Source organism: Oncorhynchus nerka, linkage group LG8 (genome assembly GCF_034236695.1).
Source record: "Oncorhynchus nerka isolate Pitt River linkage group LG8, Oner_Uvic_2.0, whole genome shotgun sequence".
Classification (NCBI taxonomy): Eukaryota; Metazoa; Chordata; class Actinopteri; order Salmoniformes; family Salmonidae; genus Oncorhynchus; species Oncorhynchus nerka.
In genome coordinates this window covers 39,777,643-39,804,438 of record NC_088403.1, presented here as the reverse complement: position 1 = coordinate 39,804,438, position 26,796 = coordinate 39,777,643, and the positions used below count along the sequence as shown (strand labels likewise).

The 26,796-nt window shown below is 43.0% G+C and overlaps 1 protein-coding gene across 1 annotated transcript in view; it reads right to left on the bottom strand.

The window, feature by feature from the left end:
* Positions 1–16,454, bottom strand: part of LOC115133301 (serine/threonine-protein phosphatase 2A 56 kDa regulatory subunit beta isoform) — a 42,858-nt gene extending 26,404 nt beyond the window's left edge. The window contains exon 1 of the mRNA XM_029666392.2: positions 14,654–16,454. Within this exon, the coding sequence (XP_029522252.1) occupies positions 14,654–14,846 (193 nt within the window). The 5' untranslated portion in view covers positions 14,847–16,454. The remainder of the gene's footprint in view (positions 1–14,653) is intronic.
* Positions 16,455–26,796: the final 10,342 nt, after the last annotated feature.

Genomic DNA, 26,796 nt, shown 5'->3' with positions numbered 1-26,796 from the left:
GTAATTCGAATAATGGTGCAAAAGCCCTGTGATTTGAATGTTTCATTCAATTTGAATCAGTTCTACACTCGATAATGTACAAGGTCTGGAAAGGGACAGTAACAGGCCAGTCTGGCTGCATTTTCAATTATCATACTGAGATATGCTGTCTGTTGCGGATCATCATTCTCCCAAGTCGTCCTATGTGACCACATAAACTGCGTTTACACAGGCAGCCCAATTCTGATTTTTTTTCCACTAATTGGTCTTTTGACCAATCACATCATAAATGTTCACATCAGATCTTTTTCAGAGCTGATCTGAATGGTCAAAAGACCAATTAGGGAGAAAAATACCATAATTGGGCTGCCTGTGTAAACAAAGACATATCCTCCCAGCAGGCCCAGTTATTAAGGAAAGCTTAATGGTGCTCTGCCTCCTCTCCAATCCGTACGACTACTCCTCGCGCACCTAGAACCTAACTCTTTAATATAGCCTTTGAGATTTGTGTTTAATGTAGGAGGTATTTAACACAAAGATTTGTCATTTATATTTTACAATGTATTACCTTTTATATGTGGCATAAACACAACCAGTCACAATGTTTTAATCTGATTAGGCTACTTCAAAAGTCTCCTGTAGGCTATCTATGCACATTCTTCCAAAAAATAATTCTAGCATTAAAAAGTGTGCAGCAGCCATCTGATAAATGGAAAGAAACATCTGTTACACAACACCGAAAGGTTTAATGACATTCTGAGATTGTCAAACAAAGCCTTCGATACTGAATAGGCCTACAAACAGAAGTATTTTCTGTTTATCGAGATTGACATAAATTAGGCTTCCATTCAATTGGCAAAAGATTTTCATGTGAATATTTAAAAATCCACATAAAGAAAATATGCGTATTTTCCCACCAATGGTGTTTCCACCAAACAGACTAAAAATCACCATGTGATAACATAGTGCACACAACATGTACTTTTTCTCTTAAGTTTTCATGTATCGAATAAAAATCTGAAGTTCGGTGTTTACATCACATTTTCAGCTCTACTGATAGTTTTGTCACAAAGACTTTGCATAAATAGCAAATGTGCCTACTCTGGTCATGGCACGTGCGCTCCAGCCAACAGCTCGCAGATACAGTGCGGGTAGGCTGTGCTGGTGGGCTAGTCTACATGATGACATTATTATGGCATCCAAGCAGTCAAGCATCTACCATCACGTCACCAGAATCAGACACTTTCACCACCCTGTGAAGTTCATCATACGTTATTTAACACTGACATTAACTGCATGATTTCCCGAGTCGTAGTGGGAGGACTTCTATATGATGTCGTAGTGGGAGTACTTCTATATGATGGTTATTATATCAATATTCAGGCAGGTCGCCCGTGATACAAGTCAGTATTCAACATCCATCCATGTCTGAAGATGAAGGAAGATGGTGTGGGAACCGGCCACTAGGGGCAACAGTGAGCACTGTTACCTTCAAGTAGGTTTTGGTTTTGCTAGTGTGTTGTGGACGGGAATGGCAGATGGGTGACATCATCTGCCTCTGGTTTGAAAGGTTGCATGTTCCAGAATGACAACCATCTCTGCAGCACTCCACCAATCAGGTCTTTATTATAAAGCGGCCAGACGGAAGCCACTCCTCAGTAAAAGTCACATGACAGCCCGCTTAGAGTTTGCCAAAAGGCACCTAAAGGACAAGATTCTCTGGTCTGATGAAAACCAAGATTGAACTCTTTGGGCTGAATGCAAAGCGTCACATCTGGAGGAAACGTAGCACCATCCCTACGGTGAAGCATGGTGGTGACAGCATCATGCTGTTGGGATGTTTTTCAGCGGCAGGGACTGGAAGACTAGTTAGGATCGAAGGAAAGATGAACGGAGAAAAGTACTGAGAGATCCTTGATGAAAACTTGCTCCAGAGCGCTCAGGACCTCCGCCTGTGGCGAAATGTCATCTTCCAACAGGACAACGACCATAAGCACACAGCCAAGAAAAGGCAGGAGTTGCTTCGGGACAAGTCTCTGAATATCCTTGAGTGGCCCAACCAGAGCTCGGACTTGAACCCGATCATACATCTCTGGAGAGACCTGAAAATAGCTGTGCAGCGACGCTCCCCGTCCAACCTGACAGAGCTTGAAAGGATCTGCAGAGAAGAATGGGAGAAACTCCCCAAATACATGCGTGTGCGTCATACCCAAGAAGACTCAAGGCTGTAATCACTGCCAAAGGTGCTTCAACAAAGTACTGAGTTCATTTAAGGACCTTTTTTTCAATTTTTGCCTAAAATGACATACCCAAATCTAACTGCCTGTAGCTCAGGACCTGAAGCAAGGGTATGCATATTCTTCATACAATTGAAAGGAAATACTGAGAGGTTTGTGGAAATGTGAAATTAATGTAGGAGAATATAACACATTAGATTTGGTAAAAGATAATACAAACAAAAAAAAGATGCGTTATTTAATTTTTTTCATCATCGTCTTTGAAATGAAAGAGAAAGGCCATAATATAATATTGCAGTTTAGGCGTTAGTTTGATTTTGTCCACTAGATAGCAGCAGTGTGTGTGCAAAGTTCCAGATTGATCCAGTGAAGCATTGAAATACTGCACAGTATTTTGTATCAAGTCTCCCCAAATGTGCTGAATTGGTCAATTGATACATTTTCAAGTACCTAACTACAGAAAACATACAAAAATGTTATGGTAATACAAAATTTAAGTTTGCACACTCCCAGGAATGTCATACATGATGGATCATTAGCTTATACACTAACTTTCACACATCAAGATGGCCAGGCAGGGTGGATGTGGAGCCAGAGACAGCATGGGTTCAAACTGTAGAACCCAGTTCCTACATTTTAATATAACATGTATTTTATCAAACAAAACTATGCTACATTGTATCTCTGGGACCCCCAGGATGTCAAATCAGAGCAATATTACTGAATGTAAGTACATTATTTACCTTGAACTGAAGGTATCAAACCAGTTGACGTGATAAAGTTTTTGTGTTTGTGCACTCTCCTCAAACAATAGCATTGCATTTTTTAATTGTAATAGCTACTGTAAATTGGACAGTGCAGTTAGTATAACAAGAATGTAAGCTTTCTGCCCATATAAGACATGTCTATGTCCTGGAAGGTTTGCTGTTACTTACAACGTCATTCTTGTCACATTAGCGCACGTTAGCGTACGTTACTATCAACCGTCCCGGTATAGGGACACCGATCCCATATAGCAGGGGTGGGCAATTCCAGTCCTCGAGGGCCTGATTGGTGTCACAGTTATTCCCCAGGCCCAGCTAACACAAATGAATCCAATAATCACCTACTCATGATCTTCAGTTTAGAATGCAATTTGATTAATCAGCTGGTGTTTGCTAGTGATGGCCCTCGAGGACTGCTGTTGCCCACCCCTGCCATAGATGTTAAGGGTCTGAATACTTATGTAAATGTAATATCATATTTTTATTTCTAATACATTTGCAAACATTTCTAAAACCCTGTATTTGGTTTGTCATTATGGGGTACTGTGTGTAGATTGATGAAGTGGAAAAAAACATTTTATTTACAGATAGCCAGGGGCACACTGCAACACTCAAGACATAATTTGCAAACAAAGCATTTGTGTTTTGATGAAAATAATCATGGCCTCTAAACCTTCAAGCTGCATACTGGACCCTATCCCAACTAAACTACTGAAAGAGCTGCTTCCTGTGCTTGGCCATCCTATGTTGAACATAATAAACGGCTCTCTATCCACCGGATGTGTACCAAACTCACTAAAAGTGGCAGTAATAAAGCCTCTCTTGAAAAAGCCAAACCTTGACCCAGAAAATATTTTAAAAAGTATCGGCCTATATTGAATCTTCCATTCCTCTCAAAAAATGTAGAAAAAGCTGTTGCGCAGCAACTCACTGCCTTCCTGAAGAAAAACAATGTATGCGAAATGCTTCAGTCTGGTTTTAGACCCCATCATAGCACTGAGACTGCACTTGTGAAGGTGCAGACCGAGGCTCTGCATCTGTCCTCTTGCTCCTAGACCTTAGTGCTGCTTTTGATACCATCGATCACCACATTCTTTTGGAGAGATTGGAAACCCAAATTGGTCTACACGGACAAGTTCTGGCCTGGTTTAGATCTTATCTGTCAGAAAGATATCAGTTTGTCTCTGTGAATGGTTTGTCCTCTGACAAATCAACTGTAAATTTCGGGGGTTCCTCAAGGTTCTGTTTTAGGACCACTATTGTTTTCACTATATATTTTACCTCTTGGGGATGTCATTCGAAAACATAATGTTAACTTTCACTACTATGCGGATGACACACAGCTGTACATTTCAATGAAACATGGTGAAGCCACAAAATTGCCCTCGCTAGAAGCCTGTATTTCAGACATAAGGAAATGGATGGCTGCAAACTTTCTACTTTTAAACTCGGACAAAACAGAGATGCTTGTTCTAGGTCCCAAGATACAAAGAGATCTTCTGTTGAATCTGACAATTAATCTTAATGGTTGTACAGTCGTCTCAAATAAAACTGTGAAGGACCTCGGCGTTACTCTGGACCCTGATCTCACTTTTGACGAACATATCAAGACTGTTTCAAGGACAGCTTTTTTCCATCTACGTAACATTGCAAAAATCAGAAACGTTCTGTCCAAAAATGATGCAGAAAAATTAATCCATGCTTTTGTTACTTCTAGGTTAGACTACTGCAATGCTCTACTTTCCGGCTACCCGAATAAAGCACTACAGTGCCTTGCGAAAGTATTCGGCCCCCTTGAACTTTGCGACCTTTTGCCACATTTCAGGCTTCAAACATAAAGATATAAAACTGTATTTTTTTGTGAAGAATCAACAACAAGTGGGACACAATCATGAAGTGGAACGACATTTATTGGATATTTCAAACTTTTTAAACAAATCAAAAACTGAAAAATTGGGCGTGCAAAATGATTCAGCCCCCTTAAGTTAATACTTTGTAGCGCCACCTTTTGCTGCGATTACAGCTGTAAGTCGCTTGGGGTATGTCTCTATCAGTTTTGCACATCGAGAGACTGACATTTTTTCCCATTCCTCCTTGCAAAACAGCTTGAGCTCAGTGAGGTTGGATGGAGAGCATTTGTGAACAGCAGTTTTCAGTTCTTTCCACAGATTCTCGATTGGATTCAGGTCTGGACTTTGACTTGGCCATTCTAACACCTGGATATGTTTATTTTTGAACCATTCCATTGTAGATTTTGCTTTATGTTTTGGATCATTGTCTTGTTGGAAGACAAATCTCCGTCCCAGTCTCAGGTCATTTGCAGACTCCATCAGGTTTTCTTCCAGAATGGTCCTGTATTTGGCTCCATCCATCTTCCCATCAATTTTAACCATCTTCCCTGTCCCTGCTGAAGAAAAGCAGGCCCAAACCATGATGCTGCCACCACCATGTTTGACAGTGGGGATGGTGTGTTCAGGGTGATGAGCTGTGTTGCATTTACGCCAAACATAACGTTTTGCATTGTTGCCAAAAAGTTCAATTTTGGTTTCATCTGACCAGAGCACCTTCTTCCACATGTTTGGTGTGTCTCCCAGGTGGCTTGTGGCAAACTTTAAAAGACACTTTTTATGGATATCTTTAAGAAATGGCTTTCTTCTTGCCACTCTTCCATAAAGGCCAGATTTGTGCAATATACGACTGATTGTTGTCCTATGGACAGAGTCTCCCACCTCAGCTGTAGATCTCTGCAGTTCATCCAGAGTGATCATGGGCCTCTTGGCTGCATCTCTGATCAGTCTTCTCCTTGTATGAGCTGAAAGTTTAGAGGGACGGCTAGGTCTTGGTAGATTTGCAGTGGTCTGATACTCCTTCCATTTCAATATTATCGCTTGCACAGTGCTCCTTGGGATGTTTAAAGCTTGGGAAATCTTTTTGTATCCAAATCCGGCTTTAAACTTCTTTACAACAGTATCTCGGACCTGCCTGGTGTGTTCCTTATTCTTCATGATGCTCTCTGCGCTTTTAACGGACCTCTGAGACTATCACAGTGCAGGTGCATTTATACGGAGACTTGATTACACACAGGTGGATTGTATTTATCATCATTAGTCATTTAGGTCAACATTGGATCATTCAGAGATCCTCACTGAACTTCTGGGGAGAGTTTGCTGCACTGAAAGTAAAGGGGCTGAATAATTTTGCCCAATTTTTCAGTTTTTGATTTGTTAAAAAAGTTTGAAATATCCAATAAATGTCATTCCACTTCATGATTGTGTCCCACTTGTTGTTGATTCTTCACAAAAAAATACAGTTTTATATATTTATGTTTGAAGCCTGAAATGTGGCAAAAGGTCGCAAAGTTCAAGGGGGCCGAATACTTTCGCAAGGCACTGTAAATAAACTTCAGTTAGTGTTAAATACGGCTGCTAAAATCCTGACTAGAACCAAAAAATGTGATCATATTACTCCAGTGCTAGCCTCCCTACACTGGCTTCCTGTCAAGGCAAGGGCTGATTTCAAGGTTTTACTGCTAACCTACAAAGCATTTCATGGGCTTGCTCCTACCTATCTCACTGATTTGGTCCTGCCGTACATACCTACATGTACGCTACGGTCACAAGACGCAGGCCTCCTAATTGTCCCTAGAATTTCTAAGCAAACAGCTGGAGGCAGGGCTTTCTCCTATAGAGCTCCATTTTTATGGAATTTTTATTTTACCTTTATTTAACCAGGCAAGTCAATTAAGAACAAATTCTTATTTTCAATTGACGGCCTAGGAACAGCGGGTTAACTGCCTGTTCAGGGGCAGAACGACAGATTTGTACCTTGTCAGCTCGGGGGTTTGAACTTGCAACCTTCCGGTTACTAGTCCAACGCTCTAACCACTAGGCTACCCTGCTGCCCCATGTGGTCTGCCTACCCATGTGAGAGACACAAACTCGGTTCCAACCTTTAAGTCTTTACTGAAGACTCATCTCTTCAGTCAGTCAAATTATTGAGTATAGTCTGGCCCAGGAGTGTGAAGGTGAACGGAAAGGCTCTGGAGCAACGAACTGCCCTTGCTGTCTCTGCCTGGCCAGTTCCCCTCTTTCCACTGGGATTCTCTGCCTCAAAACCTATTACAGGGGCTGAGTCATTGGCTTACTGGTGCTCTTTCATGCCGTCCCTAGGAGAGGTGCGTCACTTGAGTGGGTTGAGTCACTGATGTGATCTTCCTGTCTGGGTTGTGCCATGGCGGAGATTTTTGTGGGCTATACTCAGCCTTGTCTCAGGATGGTAAGTTGGTGGTTGAAGATATCCCTCTGGTGGTGTGGGGGCTGTGCTTTGGTAAAGTGGGTGGGGTTATATCCTTCCTGTTTGGCCCTGTCCGGGACAAAAATAGTCTCAAGCAGTGAGATATGTGAGAGAATCTTTTTCTTCATCATCAGTAGAGAAGCTCTTGCCTCATCGGGGTATCATCGGATGGGGCCACAGTGTCTCCTGACCCCTCCTGTCTCAGCCTCCAGTATTTATGCTGCAGTAGTTGATGTGTCTTCTCCTGTCTTATTCAGTGTCCTGTGTGAATTTAAGTATGCTCTCTCTAATTCTCTCTTTCTCTCTTTTTTTCTCTCTCTCGAAGGACCTGAGCCCTAGGACCATGCTTCAGGACTACCTGGCACGATGACTCCTTGCTGTCCCCAGTCCACCTGGCCGTGCTGCTGCTCCAGTTTCAACTGTTCTGCCTGCAGCTATGGAATCCTGACCTGTTCACCGGACGTGCTACCTGTCCCAGACCTATTATTTGACCATGCTGGTCATTTATGAACATTTGAACATCTTGGCCATGTTCTGTTATAATCTCCACCCAGCACAGCCAGAAGAGGACTGGCCACCCCTCATAGTCTGGTTCCTCTCTAGGTTTCTTCCTAGGTTTTGGCCATTCTAGGGAGTTTTTCCTAGCCAATGTACTTCAACACCTGCATTGCTTGCTGTTTGGGGTTTTAGACTGGGTTTCTGTACAGCACTTTGAGATATCAGCTGATGTACAAAGGGCTATATAAATCAATTTGATTTGTTTAGTGAGTCCACCAGATCAGAGGCAGTAGGGATGACCAGGGATGTTCTCTTGATAAGTGAGGGAATTGAAGAAATTCCTGTCCTGCTAAGTATTCAAAATTTAACGAGTATGTTTGGGTGTCAGGGAAAATGTATGGAGTAAAAAGTACATTCTTTTCTTTAGGAATGTAGTGAAGTAAAGGTTGTCAAAAATATACCCCAAAAAATTACTCAAGTAGTACTTTATAGTAGTTTTACTTTAAGTACTTCACACAACGAGTTAGAGTAAAATCATCTCAAGGAAATTTGCTTACACGCAAAGCTGAAATTACATCGACATTTCATCAATCACTGTGCCTTTAAACAGCTTGGAAAATTACAGAAAATTATGTCATGGCTTTAGAAGCTCCTGATAGGCTAATTGACATAATTTGAGTCAATTGGAGGTGTATTTCAAGGCCTACCTTCAAACTCAGTGCCTCTTTGCTTGACATCATGGGACAATCAAAAGAAATAAGCCAAAATTGTAGACATCCACAAGTCAGGTTCATCCTTGGGAGCAATTTCCAAATGCCTGCAGGTACCACGTTAATCTGTACAAACAATAGTACGCAAGTATAAACACCATGGGACCACGCAGCCGTCATACAGCTCAGGAAGGAGACGCATTCTGTCTCCAAGAGATGAACGTACTTTGGTGTGAAAAGTGCAAATCAACCCCAGAGCAACAGCAAAGGACCTTGTGAAGATGCTGGAGGAAACAGGTACAAAAGTATCTGTATCCACAGTAAAACGAGTCCTATATGGACATAACCTTAAAGGCCGCTCAGCAAGGAAGAAGCCACTGCTCCAAAACCACCATAAAAAAGACTACGGTTTGCAACTGCACATGGGGACAAAGATCGTACTTTTTGGAGAAATGTCCTCTGGTCGGATGAAAGAAAAATAGAACTGTTTGGCCATAATGACCATCGTTATGTTTGGAGGAAAAAGGGGAGGCTTTTTTTATGGCGGGGTTCAAAGAACACCATCCCAACCGTGAAGCACGGGGGGAGGCAGCATCATCTTGTGGGGGTGCTTTGCTGCAGGAGGGACTGGTGCACTTCACAAAATAGATGTCAGGAAAATTATGTGGATATATTGAAGCAACATCTCAAGACATCAGTCAGGAAGTTAAAGCTTGGTCGCAAATGGGTCTTCTAAATGGACAATGACCCCAAGCATACTTCCAAAGTTGTGGCAAAATGGCTTAAGGACAACAAATTCAAGGTATTGGAGTGGCCATCACAAATCCCTGATCTCAATCCCATAGAAAAAGTGTACGCGAGCAAGGAGGCCTACAAACCTGACTCAGTTACACAAGCTCTGTCAGGAGGAATGGGCCAAAAGGCTACCTTTAACGTTTGACCCATGTTAAACAATTTAAAGGCAATGCTACCAAATACTAATTGAGTGTATGCAAACTTCTGACCCACTGGGCATGTGATGAAAGCTGAAATAAATCATTATCTCTATTATTCTGACATTTCACATTCTTAAAATAAAGTGGTGATCCTAAGGACAAGGAATTTTTACTAGGATTAAATGTCAGGAATTGTGAAAAACTGAGTTTAAATGTACTTGGCTGAGGTATATGTAAACTTCCGACTTCAACCCTATTTTACACATCTCCGATTTGGCATGTCTCTTGTGATGCGGTTCACAGCAGCACAGACGGATGTGACAACTGCGTCATAGTTTTGAACAACCCTTCCCCCCCTTTTGTTCCATGCTGGCTGAAGTAACCAGCTAACACCAGACACAGATGAAAAGGAATCATATAAATATCTTTGCCATAGATGAATAGTGTACACTTTTAATTATATTTCCTGACACCCTACAGTCAAATATTGGCACCAGTAGAGTAGCTGTCTGGCTATAAACCACGCAACTCTGCAAACATGCCTTCTCCGATGTTGGTTACAAAGCACTGTATTTTTTATTAGGTAAGAGAATATAATGTTACCATTGGTGTATTAAAAAGTGAATTAGGGTAATATCAGCTATTCCCTTTAATAATCCCGCCTCCTGAATCCAAGAGTTTTGACATGGGGGAGGGGACCAGTAACTTTATGATCAAACTTTATTCATGCAGAAGCAACAATAGTTGTTCATACTTTGGTCATCATACTTTGTTCTGGTTTCATATATCATCCAATTTCATGAGAAACATGATTTTGACTGTTCATGACCTTTAGTGAAAGAGATGTGGTTGTTGAATTAATTCATTTTCAGTCCTGTGGCCTTCATCAAATGAGTTCTTAGGTGAATGTTATTATTATAATTAAAGTCTTTATCACAATACATTACATATCTCATCAGGCCTTATTTTGAGACCTAGCTTTATCCTAATACAGTGGCCTGAAACTCATGGTTTACAGGCCACATCGGGCCTGCAAGTAAGTTTGCAAAATTCTGGTAAGTCTCCCAAAATTCCTAAGTTTAAAACCTGTTTGAAAGATTTCCATGTATAATGGCTGCCAGCATTAGAAACAGTGTGAGGAGACCACCTAAGTATTTTAAACTGGAACAAACATTTCAGTAACAGGTGCAAAAAATTATTGGATTAGTTAGCATTTTTTGTATTTATCAAACAATAAATCACTCAATGTACAGTACATGCAAAAACACATATTAAAAACAATTATTGTTGGCACTAATCTGTCCCTTTGCTTAGCAGAAAAGCTACATATTGACAATGTATTGAAGAAAGGTACATATTTGTACCCAACATAAGGCACAATGATGAATACACCTGTGCCAGGCTTATATTGAAGGCGTGGCTTAGTGGGTGTGTGGCTTTCAGTTAGTTATGTTTCGCCACCCATGAGTGGAAGTGTTGTGCCAGTTTAAAAAGTCTATAGTTAAGTTAGTTAAAGTTTGAGTATGTCTGCTGCCACTTCTGAAGTCTAAATATAGGCTTACATGAGAGCATTTCACACTAAAGGGCTGTAATGGATAACATAGTGACCTTAACACAACACTGCCATGAGGTATGGACTTTGTGGCATAATGGTTAAGGTGTTGACTTTACAGTTGCTGGATCCAGGATCAAGTCCCAATCAGGGATACCCTTGAACTTGCTACATTGGTGTCAGAAGTTGAATGATGGAGGGGTGTGTACATTTGAGGACTTGGTATAGAGAACAGGTATGTTTTTGTCACTTAAAAGGAAAAAACGGGTTTGTCACTATGGTGATACCCTGAAAAGGCACACCTTTTCTAAAGTTACACTTTTGTACCTGTAGACTATACTATAAGATACTATTTTGTCCCCTAAAAGTACACTATTGGCTCTTTTAAGGTACGATTGGCAAGGGTATAATTGTGTGTGTGTGTGTGTGTGTGTGTGTGTGTGTGTGTGTGTGTGTGTGTGTGTGTGTGTGTGTGTGTGTGTGTGTGTGTGTGTGTGTGTGTGTGTGTGTGTGTGTGTGTGTGTGTGCGATCACGAGAAACTATCTGGTCTATCTAGGGAGCAAGGCTCTGCCAACGGCTTCAGCGCTCAGAGCTCACACACACAAAATCACTCACCCACAGACAAAACCCCCTTATGCCTCTGGATTCTAACTTCATCGTCTGCATATTCTATCACTTATCCGACTGTATTTTAATTGATTGTTGTATGCCAGTGTTTCCTAATCCTGGTTTTGGGGACCCAAAGGGGTGTCCATTTTTTGGTTTTGCCCAAGCACTAACACACCTGATTCCACTTATCAAAGGTTTGATGATGAGTTGATTAGTTGGAACAGGTGTGTAGCGCTACAGTAGGGCAAAAACTAAAATGTGAACCCTTTTGGGTTCCCAGGACCAGGACTAAAAAACACTGCTGTATTTAATTTGATTGTAATTGATTCAGAATTGAATTGGATTCAGTAAAGAATCTGTATGAGTAATGTTATAATGTTCTATAAACATGACCAGGCCTCTGTTATAGGTTCACTGGCTGTGTTTCAAATGGCACAGTATTTTCTATGTAGTGCACTACTATTGACCATAGGGCTCTGGTCAAAAGTAATGCACTACAAAGGGAATATATTGCCATTTGGGTCGCAATAACTCTTGGGTCGAATTAACCCTTGATTCTCTGCCTCAACTTCCTAGTCAAATAAAGGTAAAATAATACATAATAAAACTAAAAAGGAGAGAGAAGGAGTGAAAAGGAGAGGAGAGGAGAGGAGAGGAGAGGAGAGGAGAGGAAAGGAGAGGAAAGTCTACCCTGTGGGTTAAAATGTGACCTTAGCATCATTAGCGTGTTAGCTAAAGCGTGGAGACCCATGACCGGGGAGGCAAGCTGATGCTGTAGCCTGAGGGGAGGACATCAAAGCTGGGGATGAGTGCCAAGCTAACAGCCTGTTTGAGGGAGATGTGGAGGTCTGGAGGACAAATACTTATTTATTTTACTGTATTGTTGCATGTGTACTCACAAAGCTTCTCGGAGCAGAAGTGGTTATGTAGAATCAGGCCCCCTGTAAATCTTATTCATTATGATCTAAAAGACAAAACTGTGCACTCCTACTCTGAGATACTTTATGAATACAATGATGATGTTCTTTTCCACACAGAAGACGATACAAAATTATTGCCTGATGATCTTCTTAACTTAATACCTTTCTGATTCTGATTTCAATCACTACAAATCAGCCTTCCTTCAGATTGAAATACTGTCAAAAGTACTGTCAGACTGATCTGTAATAGACTGTCATATCCCCAATTACAAAAGTAAACATTGGCCATTTATTAAATTACGTCCTTTTACATGGTGGTGTTACAAATAAATGTTGATAACAAAATTGAGTCATGGGCCAAAAAGGTTTGGGAACTCCTGCATTATGGGATGCTCTGTTCTAGACTCATCCACTTTGATAATGATTAGAAATTACTTGATTAGCCTACATCAAACATACACTACATGGCCCAAAGTATGTGGACACCTGCTCGTCGAACATCTCATTCCAAAAATATGGGAATTAATATGGAGTTGGTCCCACCCTTTGCTGCTACAACAGCCTGTGCTTTTCTGGGAAGGCTTTCCACTAGATGTTGGAACATTTCTGCAGGGACTTGCTTCCAGACAGTCACGAGCATTAGTGAGCTCTGGCACTGATGTTGGGCGATTAGGCCTGGCTCGCAGTCAGCATTCCAATTCATCCCAAATGTGTTCGATGGGGTTGAGGTCAGGGCTCTATGCAGGCCAGTCAAGTTCTTCCACACTGATCTCAACAAACCATTTCTGTATAGACTTCGCTTTGTGCACGGGGGCATTGTCATGCTGAAACAGGAAAGGGCCTTCCCCAAACTGTTGCCACAAAGTTGGAAGCATAGTGTCGTCTAGAATGGCATTGTATGCTGTAGTATTAATATTTTCCTTTATTGGAACTAAGGGGCCTGACCTGAACCATGAAAAACAGCCCCAGATTATTATTCCTCCTCCACCAAACTTTACCGTTGGCACTATGCATTCGGGCAAGTAACATTCTCCAGGCATACGCCAAACACAGATTTGTACGATGTTGAAGTGTGAGTCATCATTCCAAAGAACGCATTTCTACTGTTCCAGAGTCCAATGGCAGCGAGCTTACACTACTCCAGCCGACGCTTGGCATTGTGCATGGTGACGTTAGGATTGTGTGCAAGAAGCTCCCGACTAACATTTCTTGTGCTGATGTTGCTTCCAGAGGATATTTGGAACTCAGTAGTGAATGTTGCAACCGAGGACAGACACATTTTAAGCACTACGCACTTCAGCGGTCCTGTTTTGTGAGCTTGTGTGGCCTACCACTTCACGGCTGGGCCGTTGTTGCGCCTAGACGTTTCCACTTCACAATAACAGCAATTACAGTTGACCAGGGCAGCTCTAGCAGGGCAGAAATTTGACAAACTGACTTGTAGGAAAGGTGGCATCCTATGACAGTGCCATGTTGAAAGTCACTGAGCTCTTCAGTGCGGGCCATTCTACTACCAATGTTTGTCTGTGGAGATTACATGGCTGTTAACTTGATTTTATACACCTGTCAGCAACGAGTGTAGCTGAAATAGCCAAATCCACTAATTTGAAGGGGTGTTCACATACTTTTGGCCATGTAGTGTAATTGTATATACGGTCTATTAGCCTACATACAGTACGTCCTAATGGACTATACCATGCACGTTGATAGGCTTATGATTTTAAATGACTAAATCAAATCAATAAATGTTGTTGATGTACTGTAGTGCACTACTTATTCCATATGTAATGCACTACTTTGACATCATATTCCCTATGTAGTGCACTACATTTCATCAATAGTCCTATTACATAGAATACAGCCTAGGCTGTAGGCCTATTCCTGAAAAAAGATAGAATCGAAGTTGATGGAGATGTAGGACACGCCTTTGGGCCCTGGTCAAAAGTACACTATTGAGGAAATAGGCTGCAACCTAAATCATATTACAGGCCATACTACATAGAATAGACCTTGATAAGCAGGTATTGGACCCATCTTTGAGCAAAGGCAGGCCTACTATAAACATAGAATACACATTGATAGGACATAAAGTAGTAGCGTACTACAATAGGTCTACTACATAGAATAGATATTGAGGAGAAAGCAGAGGACCCACCTTTGAGCAGCGGCAGTGGCGTTAGCTCGACCTGGGAGCTCTGGTAGCGGAACTGGGACGAGGAGTGGGAGCGCCTCTGCCGGGCTCTACGCATCGAGCGCCGGGGAAACCCATCCACCTTCTCCGCTGACGGTACCGAGAACCCGGTGGTCGGGGAGGACGGGCTGGTCGGGGGCAGTTTAGTTGTCTCCATCGCTGCTGTGTTGTATTGGCGAGCTGTCCGGTGTGTATGTCAAGTTTGTGTGTCTGTGTCTGGATGCGCCGATGATATGCTAGTGAAGGAGAGGCGTATAGGATTGAGATAGGGTGAACAGTTTTTAATCCTTAAAAGAGCTAATACGTTAACAAATTAATAAAAATGGATAATCTGGGAATGGAACAGAGGGATGGGGAGGATTAGAGGAGGGGGGATAGAGGAGGGAGGAAGGAGGGAGGGATATAGATGGAGAGGTGCAGTCCACAGAGGGACGGATGGTGTGTGTGTTGCTTGTGACTGCCTGCCTGCCTGCTGCCTAACGTCTCAATACAACAGAGGGAGGAAAAACGGTTGCTTCACTATCTTTTAAATTAACCGAAACATATTTTTATGCAAAGACAAACGCATAGATCTAACGGGTAGGCCTAATTGTCCATGTATCTATCGATAGAGATAGGAAGAAACGCATGGGTTGTTAAGACTACTACTAAGTCATCAGCCTAAATGTGGTATTTATGTATATATTTCTGTCATGAATAGAGCCCATAGCCTATAGATCCTTAGATAAAGCACATCACACCGATAAAGCAGGTTATAGGGATCATTCCGAAAATGTCAACATGAATCCATAAAATCAGTTGTTTGATTGGTCCTTTCTCATCGATGATAGGTAATTCATTAATTGATTCATTTATAAAGGCTCATATCATAAAACCATTGATCCGAGTCCTTCTCATCACTGTTCCCCGGTTCCGTTAACGGTTCCGTTATTCGGTAACCTGCCTGGCGTTGCCGTTAGACGGATCTGCGATCCGCGCAGGGCGGGGATGGAGATGTGGAGCTTGAACGTGTTGACATGTGCGGTTCTTCAGCGCGGCCGCTGCAACACCGAATCCCCGGTCTCCTTTATAGCTAACCGCTAAAAACACCACAAAAACCTCCGCTGTGGTGGTTGCTCACAGATGGTTTAGGTATATATAGACCTATATTCCCATTGTTGTCTGCCTGTCGCGTTTCCTCTCTCCTTGGTTCGGCTAGGAAAGGGATGGCTTGTTCTCTCTCTCCGTCCTCCCTGTCCTCGTCTCTGTTTCGGCTGCGCTTACGTGGTGCAAGGAGAGACACACTGCGGCTGACGCTCTTCTCGCCACAGCGAATTATTTAATTATTTCAGATATATTTATGTACCCCAGTCTTTACACCATGGACGGGTGGTGGAGCGTTTGGTTTGGGCTAATCTATGGATGCGTTATGACGCCGAGGGCGAACACTCCCTCTTTCACTCCCCATCTTTAAATAAAAAAGAACATAGTTTATCCCTTTTATCCGACCTCCTGTCCTCTCCTTCTGTTTCTTTAGCTAGGCTTCGTCCACCGATTGTTCACCACTGTCTCTATGTGACTGTGCCATTCTCTCCTCCCTCTCTCTTCCTCCTTCACCCCTTTCTTTCCTCCCCTCTGTGCGTGTCTACATTAGTTTGAGGCTGATAGTGTCTACAGACGAGGTAAACCATTGTTCATCCCTTCCTTCTTCAGCTCCTCCGTTTGTTCTAACCCAGTTTCTCACTCTCAATTGCGCAACCGGTCACTGCATGCGTTCTAGTGTCTGGTGTCTGCACGCGCAATGTTTATGATGTAATCATCTGTATTAACCCAGTTAGTAAGCCTAGCCGTTATGGTTTATCATCACTGTTCCACGTCTCTCCAGTGGTGTCGTAATGCTGTCTCTCTCTCTCCAACCTGGTCTCAGAGCATTTCATATTATTCTGGATTTGCATACAGTGTCTCACTCCATTTATGTTAAATTTGGTATTGTAGGCCTATGTATTCATCATTTGTGGATTGCCATCACCCATTTCGTATTAAATGTTACAAATTACAGTTCTTATATGTTATGAATTTTCTAATCATACAATATATAACGAATTGCAAAATGTACAATATAATAACAATTTGAAAAAGTAGGTGGCTAACGTTAGCTTGGTTAGGGGTGAGGGTAAGGGTTAAGGTTAGGGTTAAGTTTAGGAGTTAGGTTAAAGGGTTAAGGTTAGGGTTAGGCGAAGGGTTAGTTAAAAGGGTTAAGGTTAGGGGAAGGGTTAACTAACATGCTAATTAGTTTAAAATTAGCTAAAAATAAGTAAGTAGTTGAAAAGTTGCTAATTAGCTACAATGCTAAAGTTTTCGATGACGAGATTCAAACTCGCAACATTAGAATTTTTGCCTTATTAATTAACCATTTATCTCATGTAACAATACCAAACATAACATGCAAAATGGAGTCTCTCGGATTGAGGTACAGAATAATACGAAATGCTCTGAGACCAGGTTGCTCTCTCTCTCTCTTTCACTGGCCCCTCCTTCTCCTTTCCTCTCCTCCTCTCTCTTGTTGTCACCTCTTCTTGCACACGTGAGCAGGTAGCAGTTTGGTAAACAGGAGATGGTGCTGATGTCGAGCACAGTGGTCACGAGATGGGTATGTTCACGGGATTGTAATCAATGGTTACATTTTGTTACGTTACAGCCTCATTCTAAAATGGATTAAATAAATAACAATCCTCAGCAATCTACACACAATACCCCATATTGGCAAACTGGAAACAGGGTTTAGACATTTTTGCAAATGTATTAAAAATAAACAGAAATACCTTATTTACATAAGTAATCAGACCCATTGCTATGAGACTCGAAATTGAGCTCAGCTGCATCCTGTTTCCATTGATCATCCTTGAGATGTTTCTACAACTTGGAGTCCACCTGTGGTAAATTCAATTGATTGGACATGATTTGAAAAGGCACACGCCTGTCTATATAAGGTTCCACAGTTGACAGTGCATGTCAGAGCAAAAATGAAGCCATGAGGTCGAAGGAATTGTCCATAGAACTCTGAGACAGGATTGTGTCGAGGCACAGATCTGGGGAAGGGTACCAAAAAATGTCTGCAGTATTGAAAGTCACCAAGAACACATTGGCCTCCATCATTCTTAAATGGAAGAAGTTTGGAACAACCAAGACTCTTCCTAGAGCTGGCCACCCGGCCAAACTGAGCAATCGGGGGAGAAGGGCCTTCGTCAAGGAGGTGACCAAAAACCCGATGGTCACTCTGACAGAGCTCCAGAGTTCCTCTGTGGAGATGGGAGAACCTTCCAGAAGGTCACCCATCTCTGCAGCACTCTACCAAACAGGCCTTTATGGCAGTGGCCAGACAAAAGCCACTCCTCAGTAAAAGCCAGATGACAGCCAGCTTGGATTTTTCCAAGAGGCACCTAAAGGTCTCTCAGACCATGAGAAACAAGATTCCCTGGTCTGATGAAACCAAGATTGAACTCTTTGGCCTGAATGCCAAGCGTCAGGTCTGGAGGACACCTGGCACCATCCCTACGGTGAAGCATGGTTGTGGCAGCATCATGTGGGGAAGTTTTTACTGGGGCGAAGGAATCACATTCAAACAGGACAACGACTCTAAGCACACAGCCAAGACAACGCAGGAGTGGCTTCGGGACAAGTCTCTGAATGTCCTTGAGTGGCCCAACCAGAGCCCGGACTTGAACCCAATCAAACATCCCTGGAGAGACCAGAAAATAACTGTGCAGCAATGCTCCCCATCCAACCTGACCGAGCCTGAGAGGATCTTCAGAGAGGAATGGGAGAAACTCCCAAATACAGGCGTGCCAAGCTTGCAGCGCCATACCCAAGAAGACTCGAGGCTTTAATCCCTGCTAAAGGTGCTCCAACAAAGTACTAAGTAAAGGGTCTGAATACTTATGTTAATGTGATAAAGTATTTTATTTTTTAGTAAATTAGCAATAATTTAAAAAAAACTGTTTTGTGTTGTCATTATGGGGTATTGTGTGCAGATTGATGGGTATTTCTTTTAATGCATTTTAGGTTAAGGCTGTAACAAAACAAAATGTGGAAAAAGTCAAGGGGTCTGAATACTTTCCAAATGCACTGTACCCATTGTTCCTTCTTTACTCTCCTCCCCCTGCCCTACTCTAATTCATGAGTAAACAAAACCACTCCTACATCTCCCAAACTTATTTCTATATGAAAACGTTTTATATGAAAAGTTTTATTTTAAGTTTAAAATCAGATTAGTTAATACCTTTTTATTTTTAAATTATCATCGAGCCTAAAAGGCTCCCCCCAAAAGGGATTTTAAATGGGAAAGGAAATAATACATAGATGAAATGAAATCAAAATAACTATAATTGCTGTCAATGATATAGGAACAAAAAGACCCCAGAAAATGGAAAAAATGACATGTATGCCTATACTGTAAAACTTTTCCCTTTATATTTACAGCATTATACTGTAACATATTACAGCATCCATGCTGTAAAATTACAGCAGGGATGCTGTAATAATGTGTAAGAAAATCATACTGTGAACTATATTACAGCATGACTGCTGTAAAAGCAAAATTACAGTATTAAACTGGCAACTGTGGTGCCAGTATAATGCTTTAAATTTACAGGGAAATACCAACAGTAATAGACAATTATTTTACAGTACTAAGCAGCCTTGCAGGTTGTCTTTAGAAGACAGCTCCCTGAAATGTAATATTGCAAGAAAAACAATACGTGTACAAATATATGTATTCAAATTCATAACATGAATTGCACTTTAACCACAAAGAACAACATTTGAAAAGAGCAACATTACAACTCCAGAATGTAGGGGTGAGAAAGAGAGAGAGAAACAGAGACACAGTGATAAGAACATTGACAAATACTGGCCAATAATGTACTTCACCAGACACAAACCAAGACATCAGAATAGGTCATTCTTGAAAATACAGGATTATTTAAGAAAAAAATCAAATCTAAACAGATCAATGAAAAATAGGAAAACAGTTGAACAGGGAGAAATGTTTACAAAAAAACTAACAAGAACTGCTTGCCTGCCTGTCTTGGAGAGAGAAACGATAAAGAGATTGAGAGAGAAAGTGGCTGAGAGAAGGATGGATAGAGAGGAGTGAGCAGGGCTTGACTGGAGCCAGAGAAGCATGCCAACACAGGCTCCAGGATGGTGCAAGCTCTCCTTAATTATGAGAATTTCCGGAGGACGTCCTCCAACTTATGCTTTCAGTACTAGATTCATTCTCTGATCCTTTGATTGGGTGGATTGCTGCAAGAGCTCTGATAAGGTACAGCTAGCTAGCACTGCAGTGCATAAAATGTGGTGAGTAGTTGACTCAGAGAGAGAAAGACAATAGTTGAACAGTTTTGAACAAATTAATTTCTTCCAAAATGAAGGAGAAGCAAGAGAGAGAGAGATTTCATCATTTTTTAACAGTTTTACTTACTTAGCTAGCAAATGCAGCTAGATAGTTTAACCTAGTCAAAAACCCTGCTCAAACAGTGGAATGCTATGTTAGCTAGCTCGCTATGACTATCCAACACAACACTGGAACAACACAACCCAAGTCAAGGTAAGCTTTGGTTTTACAATTTCTTTGCCATCGGGGCCCGCTGGAGTAAGTGCTAAACTGCTTACTGACTGTTCGCTGTAACGTTACTGCATGATTGTAGCAGGTTTACTAATGCGTTAGTTTATGCTAATATGGTGACAACGATGTGTGCTGTGTGTAGCAGTTATGATGTGGTTTGGCTTGGAAAGATTTTTTCGCCTGGTCACATACAACTGATGTGTTGTACATTGACGTCTTCAAACGACTAAGGGAAAGATGAGAGGAGGAGAGCACATAGATGCAAGAAGGAATACAACGTGGCTGTTATGAAAGTGAACTGTGTTTACGCATGATTGAAAAACATTTAAACGGAACATAACGGGGATAAACATACCTGGACTGATGATTACACCCTATATCAGCTAGATGCAAGTACAGAGATGGCCGCCTCGCTTCGCGTTCCTAGGAAACTATGCAGTGTTTTGTTTTTTTACGTGTTATTTCTTACATTAGTACCCCAAGTCATCTTAGGTTTCATTACATACAGTCGAGAAGAACTACTGAATATAAGATCAGCGTCAACTCACCATCAGTACGACCAATAATATGTTTTTCGCGACGCGGATCCTGTGTTCTGCATTTCAAACAGGACAACGGAATGGATCCCATGCAGCAACCCAAAAAAACGACTCCGAAAAAGAGGGAAACAAGGCGGTCTTCTGGTCAGACTCCGGAGACGGGCACACCGTGCACCACTCCCTAGCATTCTTCTTGCCAATGTCCAGTCTCTTGACAACAAGGTTGATGAAATCCGAGCAAGGGTAGCATTCCAGAGGGACATCAGAGACTGTAACGTTCTTTGCTTCACGGAAACATGGCTCACTGGAGAGACGCTATCCGAGGCGGTGCAGCCAACGGGTTTCTCCACGCATCCCGCCGACAGAAACAAACATCTTTCTGGTAAGAAGAGGGGCGGGGGCGTATGCCTTATGGCGAACGAGACATGGTGTGATGAAAGAAACATACAGGAACTCGAATCCTTCTGTTCACCTGATTTAGAATTCCTCACAATCAAATGTAGACCGCATTATCTACCAAGAGAATTCTCTTCGATTATAATCACAGCCGTATATATCCCCCCCAAGCAGACACATCGATGGCTCTGAACGAACTTTATTTAACTCTTTGCAAAAGGGAAACCATTTATCCGGAGGCTGCATTCATTGTAGCTGGGGATTTTAACAAGGCTAATCTGAAAACAAGACTCCCTAAATTTTATCAGCATATCGATTGCACAACCAGGGGTGGAAAAACCTTGGATCATTGTTACTCTAACTTCCGCGACGCATATAAGGCCCTGCCCCGCCCCCCTTTTGGAAAAGCTGACCACGACTCCATTTGGTTGATCCCTGTCTACAGACAGAAACTAAAACAAGAGGCTCCCACGCTGAGGTCTGTCCAACGCTGGTCCGACCAAGCTGACTCCACACTCCAAGACTGCTTCCATCACGTGGACTGGGATATGTTTCGTATTGCGTCAGATAACAATATTGACGAATACGCTGATTCGGTGTGCGAGTTCATTAGAACGTGCGTTGAAGATGTCGTTCCCATAGCAACGATTAAAACATTCCCTAACCAGAAACCGTGGATTGATGGCAGCATTTGCGTGAAACTGAAAGCGCGAACCACTGCTTTTACTCAGGGCAAGGTGTCTGGTAACATGACCGAATACAAACAGTGCAGCTATTCCCTCCGCAAGGCTATCAAACAAGCTAAGCGTCAGTACAGAGACAAAGTAGAATCTCAATTCAACGGCTCAGACACAAGAGGCATGTGGCAGGGTCTACAGTCAATCACGGACTACAAGAAGAAATCCAGCCCAGTCACGGACCAGGATGTCTTGCTCCCAGGCAGACTAAATAACTTTTTTGCCCGCTTTGAGGACAATACAGTGCCACTGACACGGCCTGCAACGAAAACATGCGGTCTCTCCTTCACTGCAGCCGAGGTGAGTAAGACATTTAAACGTGTTAACCCTCGCAAGGCTGCAGGCCCAGACGGCATCCCCAGCCGCGCCCTCAGAGCATGCGCAGACCAGCTGGCCGGTGTGTTTACGGACATATTCAATCAATCCCTATACCAGTCTGCTGTTCCCACATGCTTCAAGAGGGCCACCATTGTTCCTGTTCCCAAGAAAGCTAAGGTAACTGAGCTAAACGACTATCGTCATCATGAAGTGCTTTGAGAGACTAGTCAAGGACCATATCACCTCCACCCTACCTGACACCCTAGACCCACTCCAATTTGCTTACCGCCCAAATAGGTCCACAATCTCAACCACACTGCACACTGCCCTAACCCATCTGGACAAGAGGAATACCTATGTGAGAATGCTGTTCCTCGACTACAGCTCGGCATTCAACACCATAGTACCCTCCAAGCTCGTCATCAAGCTCGAGACCCTGGGTCTCGACCCCGCCCTGTGCAACTGGGTACTGGACTTCCTGGCGGGCCGCCCCCAGGTGGTGAGGGTAGGCAACAACATCTCCTCCCCGCTGATCCTCAACACTGGGGCCCCACAAGGGTGCGTTCTGAGCCCTCTCCTGTACTCCCTGTTCACCCACGACTGCGTGGCCACGCACGCCTCCAACTCAATCATCAAGTTTGCGGACGACACAACAGTGGAAGGCTTGATTACCAACAACGACGAGACGGTCTACAGGGAGGAGGTGAGGGCCCTCGGAGTGTGGTGTCAGGAAAATAACCTCACACTCAACGTCAACAAAACTAAGGAGATGATTGTGGACTTCAGGAAACAGCAGAGGGAACACCCCCTATCCACATCGATGGAACAGTAGTGGAGAGGGTAGCAAGTTTTAAGTTCCTCGGCATACACATCACAGACAAACTGAACTGGTCCACTCACACAGACAGCATCGTGAAGAAGGCGCAGCAGCGCCTCTTCAACCTCAGGAGGCTGAAGAAAGCACTCACAAACTTCTACAGATGCACAATCGAGAGCATCCTGGCGGGCTGTATCACCGCCTGGTATGGCAACTGCTCCGCCCTCAACCGTAAGGCTCTCCAGAGGGTAGTGAGGTCTGCACAATGCATCACCGGGGGCAAACTACCTGCCCTCCAGGACACCTACACCACCCGATGTTACAGGAAGGCCATAAAGATCATCAAGGACATCAACCACCCGAGCCACTGCCTGTTCACCCCGCTATCATCCAGAAGACGAGGTCAGTACAGGTGCATCAAAGCTGGGACCGAGAGACTGAAAAACAGCTTCTATCTCAAGGCCATCAGACTGTTAAACAGCCACCACTAACATTGAGTGGCTGCTGCCAACACACTGACACTGACACTGACTCAACTCCAGCCACTTTAATAATGGGAATTGATGGGAAATGATGTAAATATATCACTAGCCACTTTAAACAATGCTACCTTATATAATGTTACTTACCCTACATTATTCATATCATATGCATACGTATATACTGTACCCTATATCATTGACTGCATCCTTATGTAATACATGTATCACTAGCCACTTTAACTATGCCACTTTGTTTACATACTCATCTTATATGTATATACTGTACTCGATACCATCTACTGTATCTTGCCTATGCTGCTCTGTACCATCACTCATTCATATATCCTTATGTACATATTCTTTATCCCCTTACACTGTGTATAAGACAGTAGTTTTGGAATTGTTGGTTAGATTACTTGTTGGTTATTACTGCATTGTCGGAACTAGAAGCACAAGCATTTCGCTACACTCGCATTAACATCTGCTAACCATGTGTATGTGACAAATAAAATTTGATTTGAAGTGTGTGCAAGGCAGTATTGAATGTGTCACTGTCTGTCACCTCAATTTTCCCTCAACCTGCGCGCACCTACGTTGTAAACTTTCATTCATAGGCTAGGTTGTAACAACCTCATGATAGGTATAGGGTAATTAGAGTATCATGTAATAGCCAAAATCCCTTGCTGTTACAATGAACTGGCTGAATGGAATATGAATGACATCTGATATGCTGTAATCGAAATAAGGCCATGTTCATGAGGAAAAAAAATGGTCCTCCCTCATCTTAAACGGCACTGACCGCCACTGCTATATATACAAAAGTACGTGGATGCCTCTTCAAATTAGCCACACCCGTTGCTGACAAGTTCATGAAATCGAGCACAGAGCCTCCATAGACAAACATTGGCAGTAGAATGATCTTACTGAAGAGCTCAGTGACTTTCAACTTGGCACCGTCATAGGATGCCACTTTTCCAGTTCGTCAAATTGCTGCCCTGCTAAAGCTGCTTTGGTCAACTGTAAGTGCTGTTATTGTGAAGTGGAAAAGTCTAAGAACAACAACAGCTAAGCCGCGAAGTGATAGGCCACACACGCTCACAGAACGGGACTGCCGAGTGCTGAAGCGAGCAGCTCGTAAAAATCGTCTGGCCTCGGTTGCAACACTCACTACCGAGTTCCAAACTGCCGCTGGAAGCAACATCAACTCAAGAACTGTTCGTTCGTCGGGAACTACATGAAATGGGTTTCCATGGACGAGCAGCTGCACACAAGCCTAATATCACCATGCGCAATGCCAAGCATCGGCTGGAGTAGTGTAAAGCTCGCCGCCATTGGACTCTGGAGCAGTGGAAACATGTTCTCTGGAGTGATGAATCACGTGATGAATCATGTTTCACCATCTGGCACTTCGACGGACGAATCCTGGCTTAGGAAGGCCAAAAAAATAAAAAAATAATCCATCCTGAACTATAACATTTTCTGACAAGATAGAACTGCGGTGTTGCAATCTACTGAAGAGATAGCCTGCAGAGTTTTGTCTTTACTATCCAGGTCTGTACCCAAACAATTTGAGATTCTACTTTTAAAAATCCACCTTTCCAGAAACAAGTCTCTTACCGTTGCCGCTTGCTATAGACCACCCTCTGCCCCCAGCTGTGCCCTGGACACCATATGTGAATTTATTGCCCCCCATCTATCTTCAGAGCTCGTGCTGCTAGGTGACCTAAACTGGGACATGCTTAACACCCCGGCCATCCGACAATCTAAGCTTGATGCCCTCAATCTCACACAAATGGTCAATGAACCCACCAGGTACAACCCCAAATCCTTAAACACGGCCAGGTAGATATCATCCTAACCAACTTGCCCTCCAAATACACCTTTGCTGTTTTCAACCAAGATCTCAGCGATCACTGCCTCATTGCCTGCATCTGTAATGGGTCTGCGGTCAAACGACCACCCCTCATCACTGTCAAACACTCCCTAAAACACTTCAACGAGCAGGCCTTTCTAATCGACCTGGCCCGGGTATCCTGGAATGATATTGACCTCATCCCGTCAGTAGAGGATGCCTGGTTATTCTTTAAAAGTGCCTTCCTCACCATCTTAAATAAGCATGCCCCATTCAAAAAATGTAAAACCAGGAACAGATATAGCCCTTGGTTCTCTCTAGACCTGACTGCCCTTGACCAGCACAAAAACATCCTGTGGCATTCTGCATTAGCATCGAATAGCCCCCGTGATATGCAACTTTTCAGGGAAGTTAGGAACCAATATACACAGGCAGTTAGGAAAGCTAAGGCTAGCTTTTTCAAGCAGAAATATGCACCCTGTAGCACAAACTCAAAAAAGTTCTGAGACACTGTAAAGTCCATGGAGAATAAGAGCACCTCCTCCCAGCTGTCCACTGCACTGAGGCAAGGAAACACTGTCATCACTGACAAATCCACTATAATTGACCATTTCAATAAGCATTTTTCTACGGCTGGCCATGATTTCCACCTGGCTACCCCTACCCCGATCAACACCCCTGCACCCCCCACAGCAACTCGCCCAAGCCTCCCCCATTTCTCCTTCACCCAAAATCCAGTCAGCTGATGTTCTGAAAGAGCTGCTAAATCTGGACCCCAACAAATCAGCCGGGTTAGACAATCTGGACCCTCTCTTCTAAAATTATCTGCCGAAATTGTTGCAACCCCTATGACTAGTCTGTTCAACCTCTCTTTCCTATCGTCTGAGATTCCCAAAGATTGGAATGCTGCCGTGGTCATCCCTCTCTTCAAAGGGGGAGACACTCTAGACCCACACTGCTACAGACCTATATCTATCCTGCCCTGCCTTTCTAAGGTCTTCGAAAGCCAAGTTAACAAACGGATTACCGACCATTTCGAATCCCACCGTACCTTCTCCGCTATGCTATCTGGTTTCAGAGCTTTTCATGAATGCACCTCAGGTCCTAAACGATATCATAACCGCCATCGATAAGAGACATTACTGTACAGTCGTATTCATCGACCTGGCCAAGGCTTTCGACTCTGTCAATCACCACATTCTTATCGGTAGACTCAGCAGCCTTGGCTTCTCAAATGACTGCCCCGCCTGGTTCACCAACTACTTCTCTGATAGAGTTCAGTGTGTCAAATTGGAGGGTCTGTTGTCCGGACCTCTGGCAGTCTCTATGGGGGTGCCACAGTGTTCAATTCTCAGGCCGAC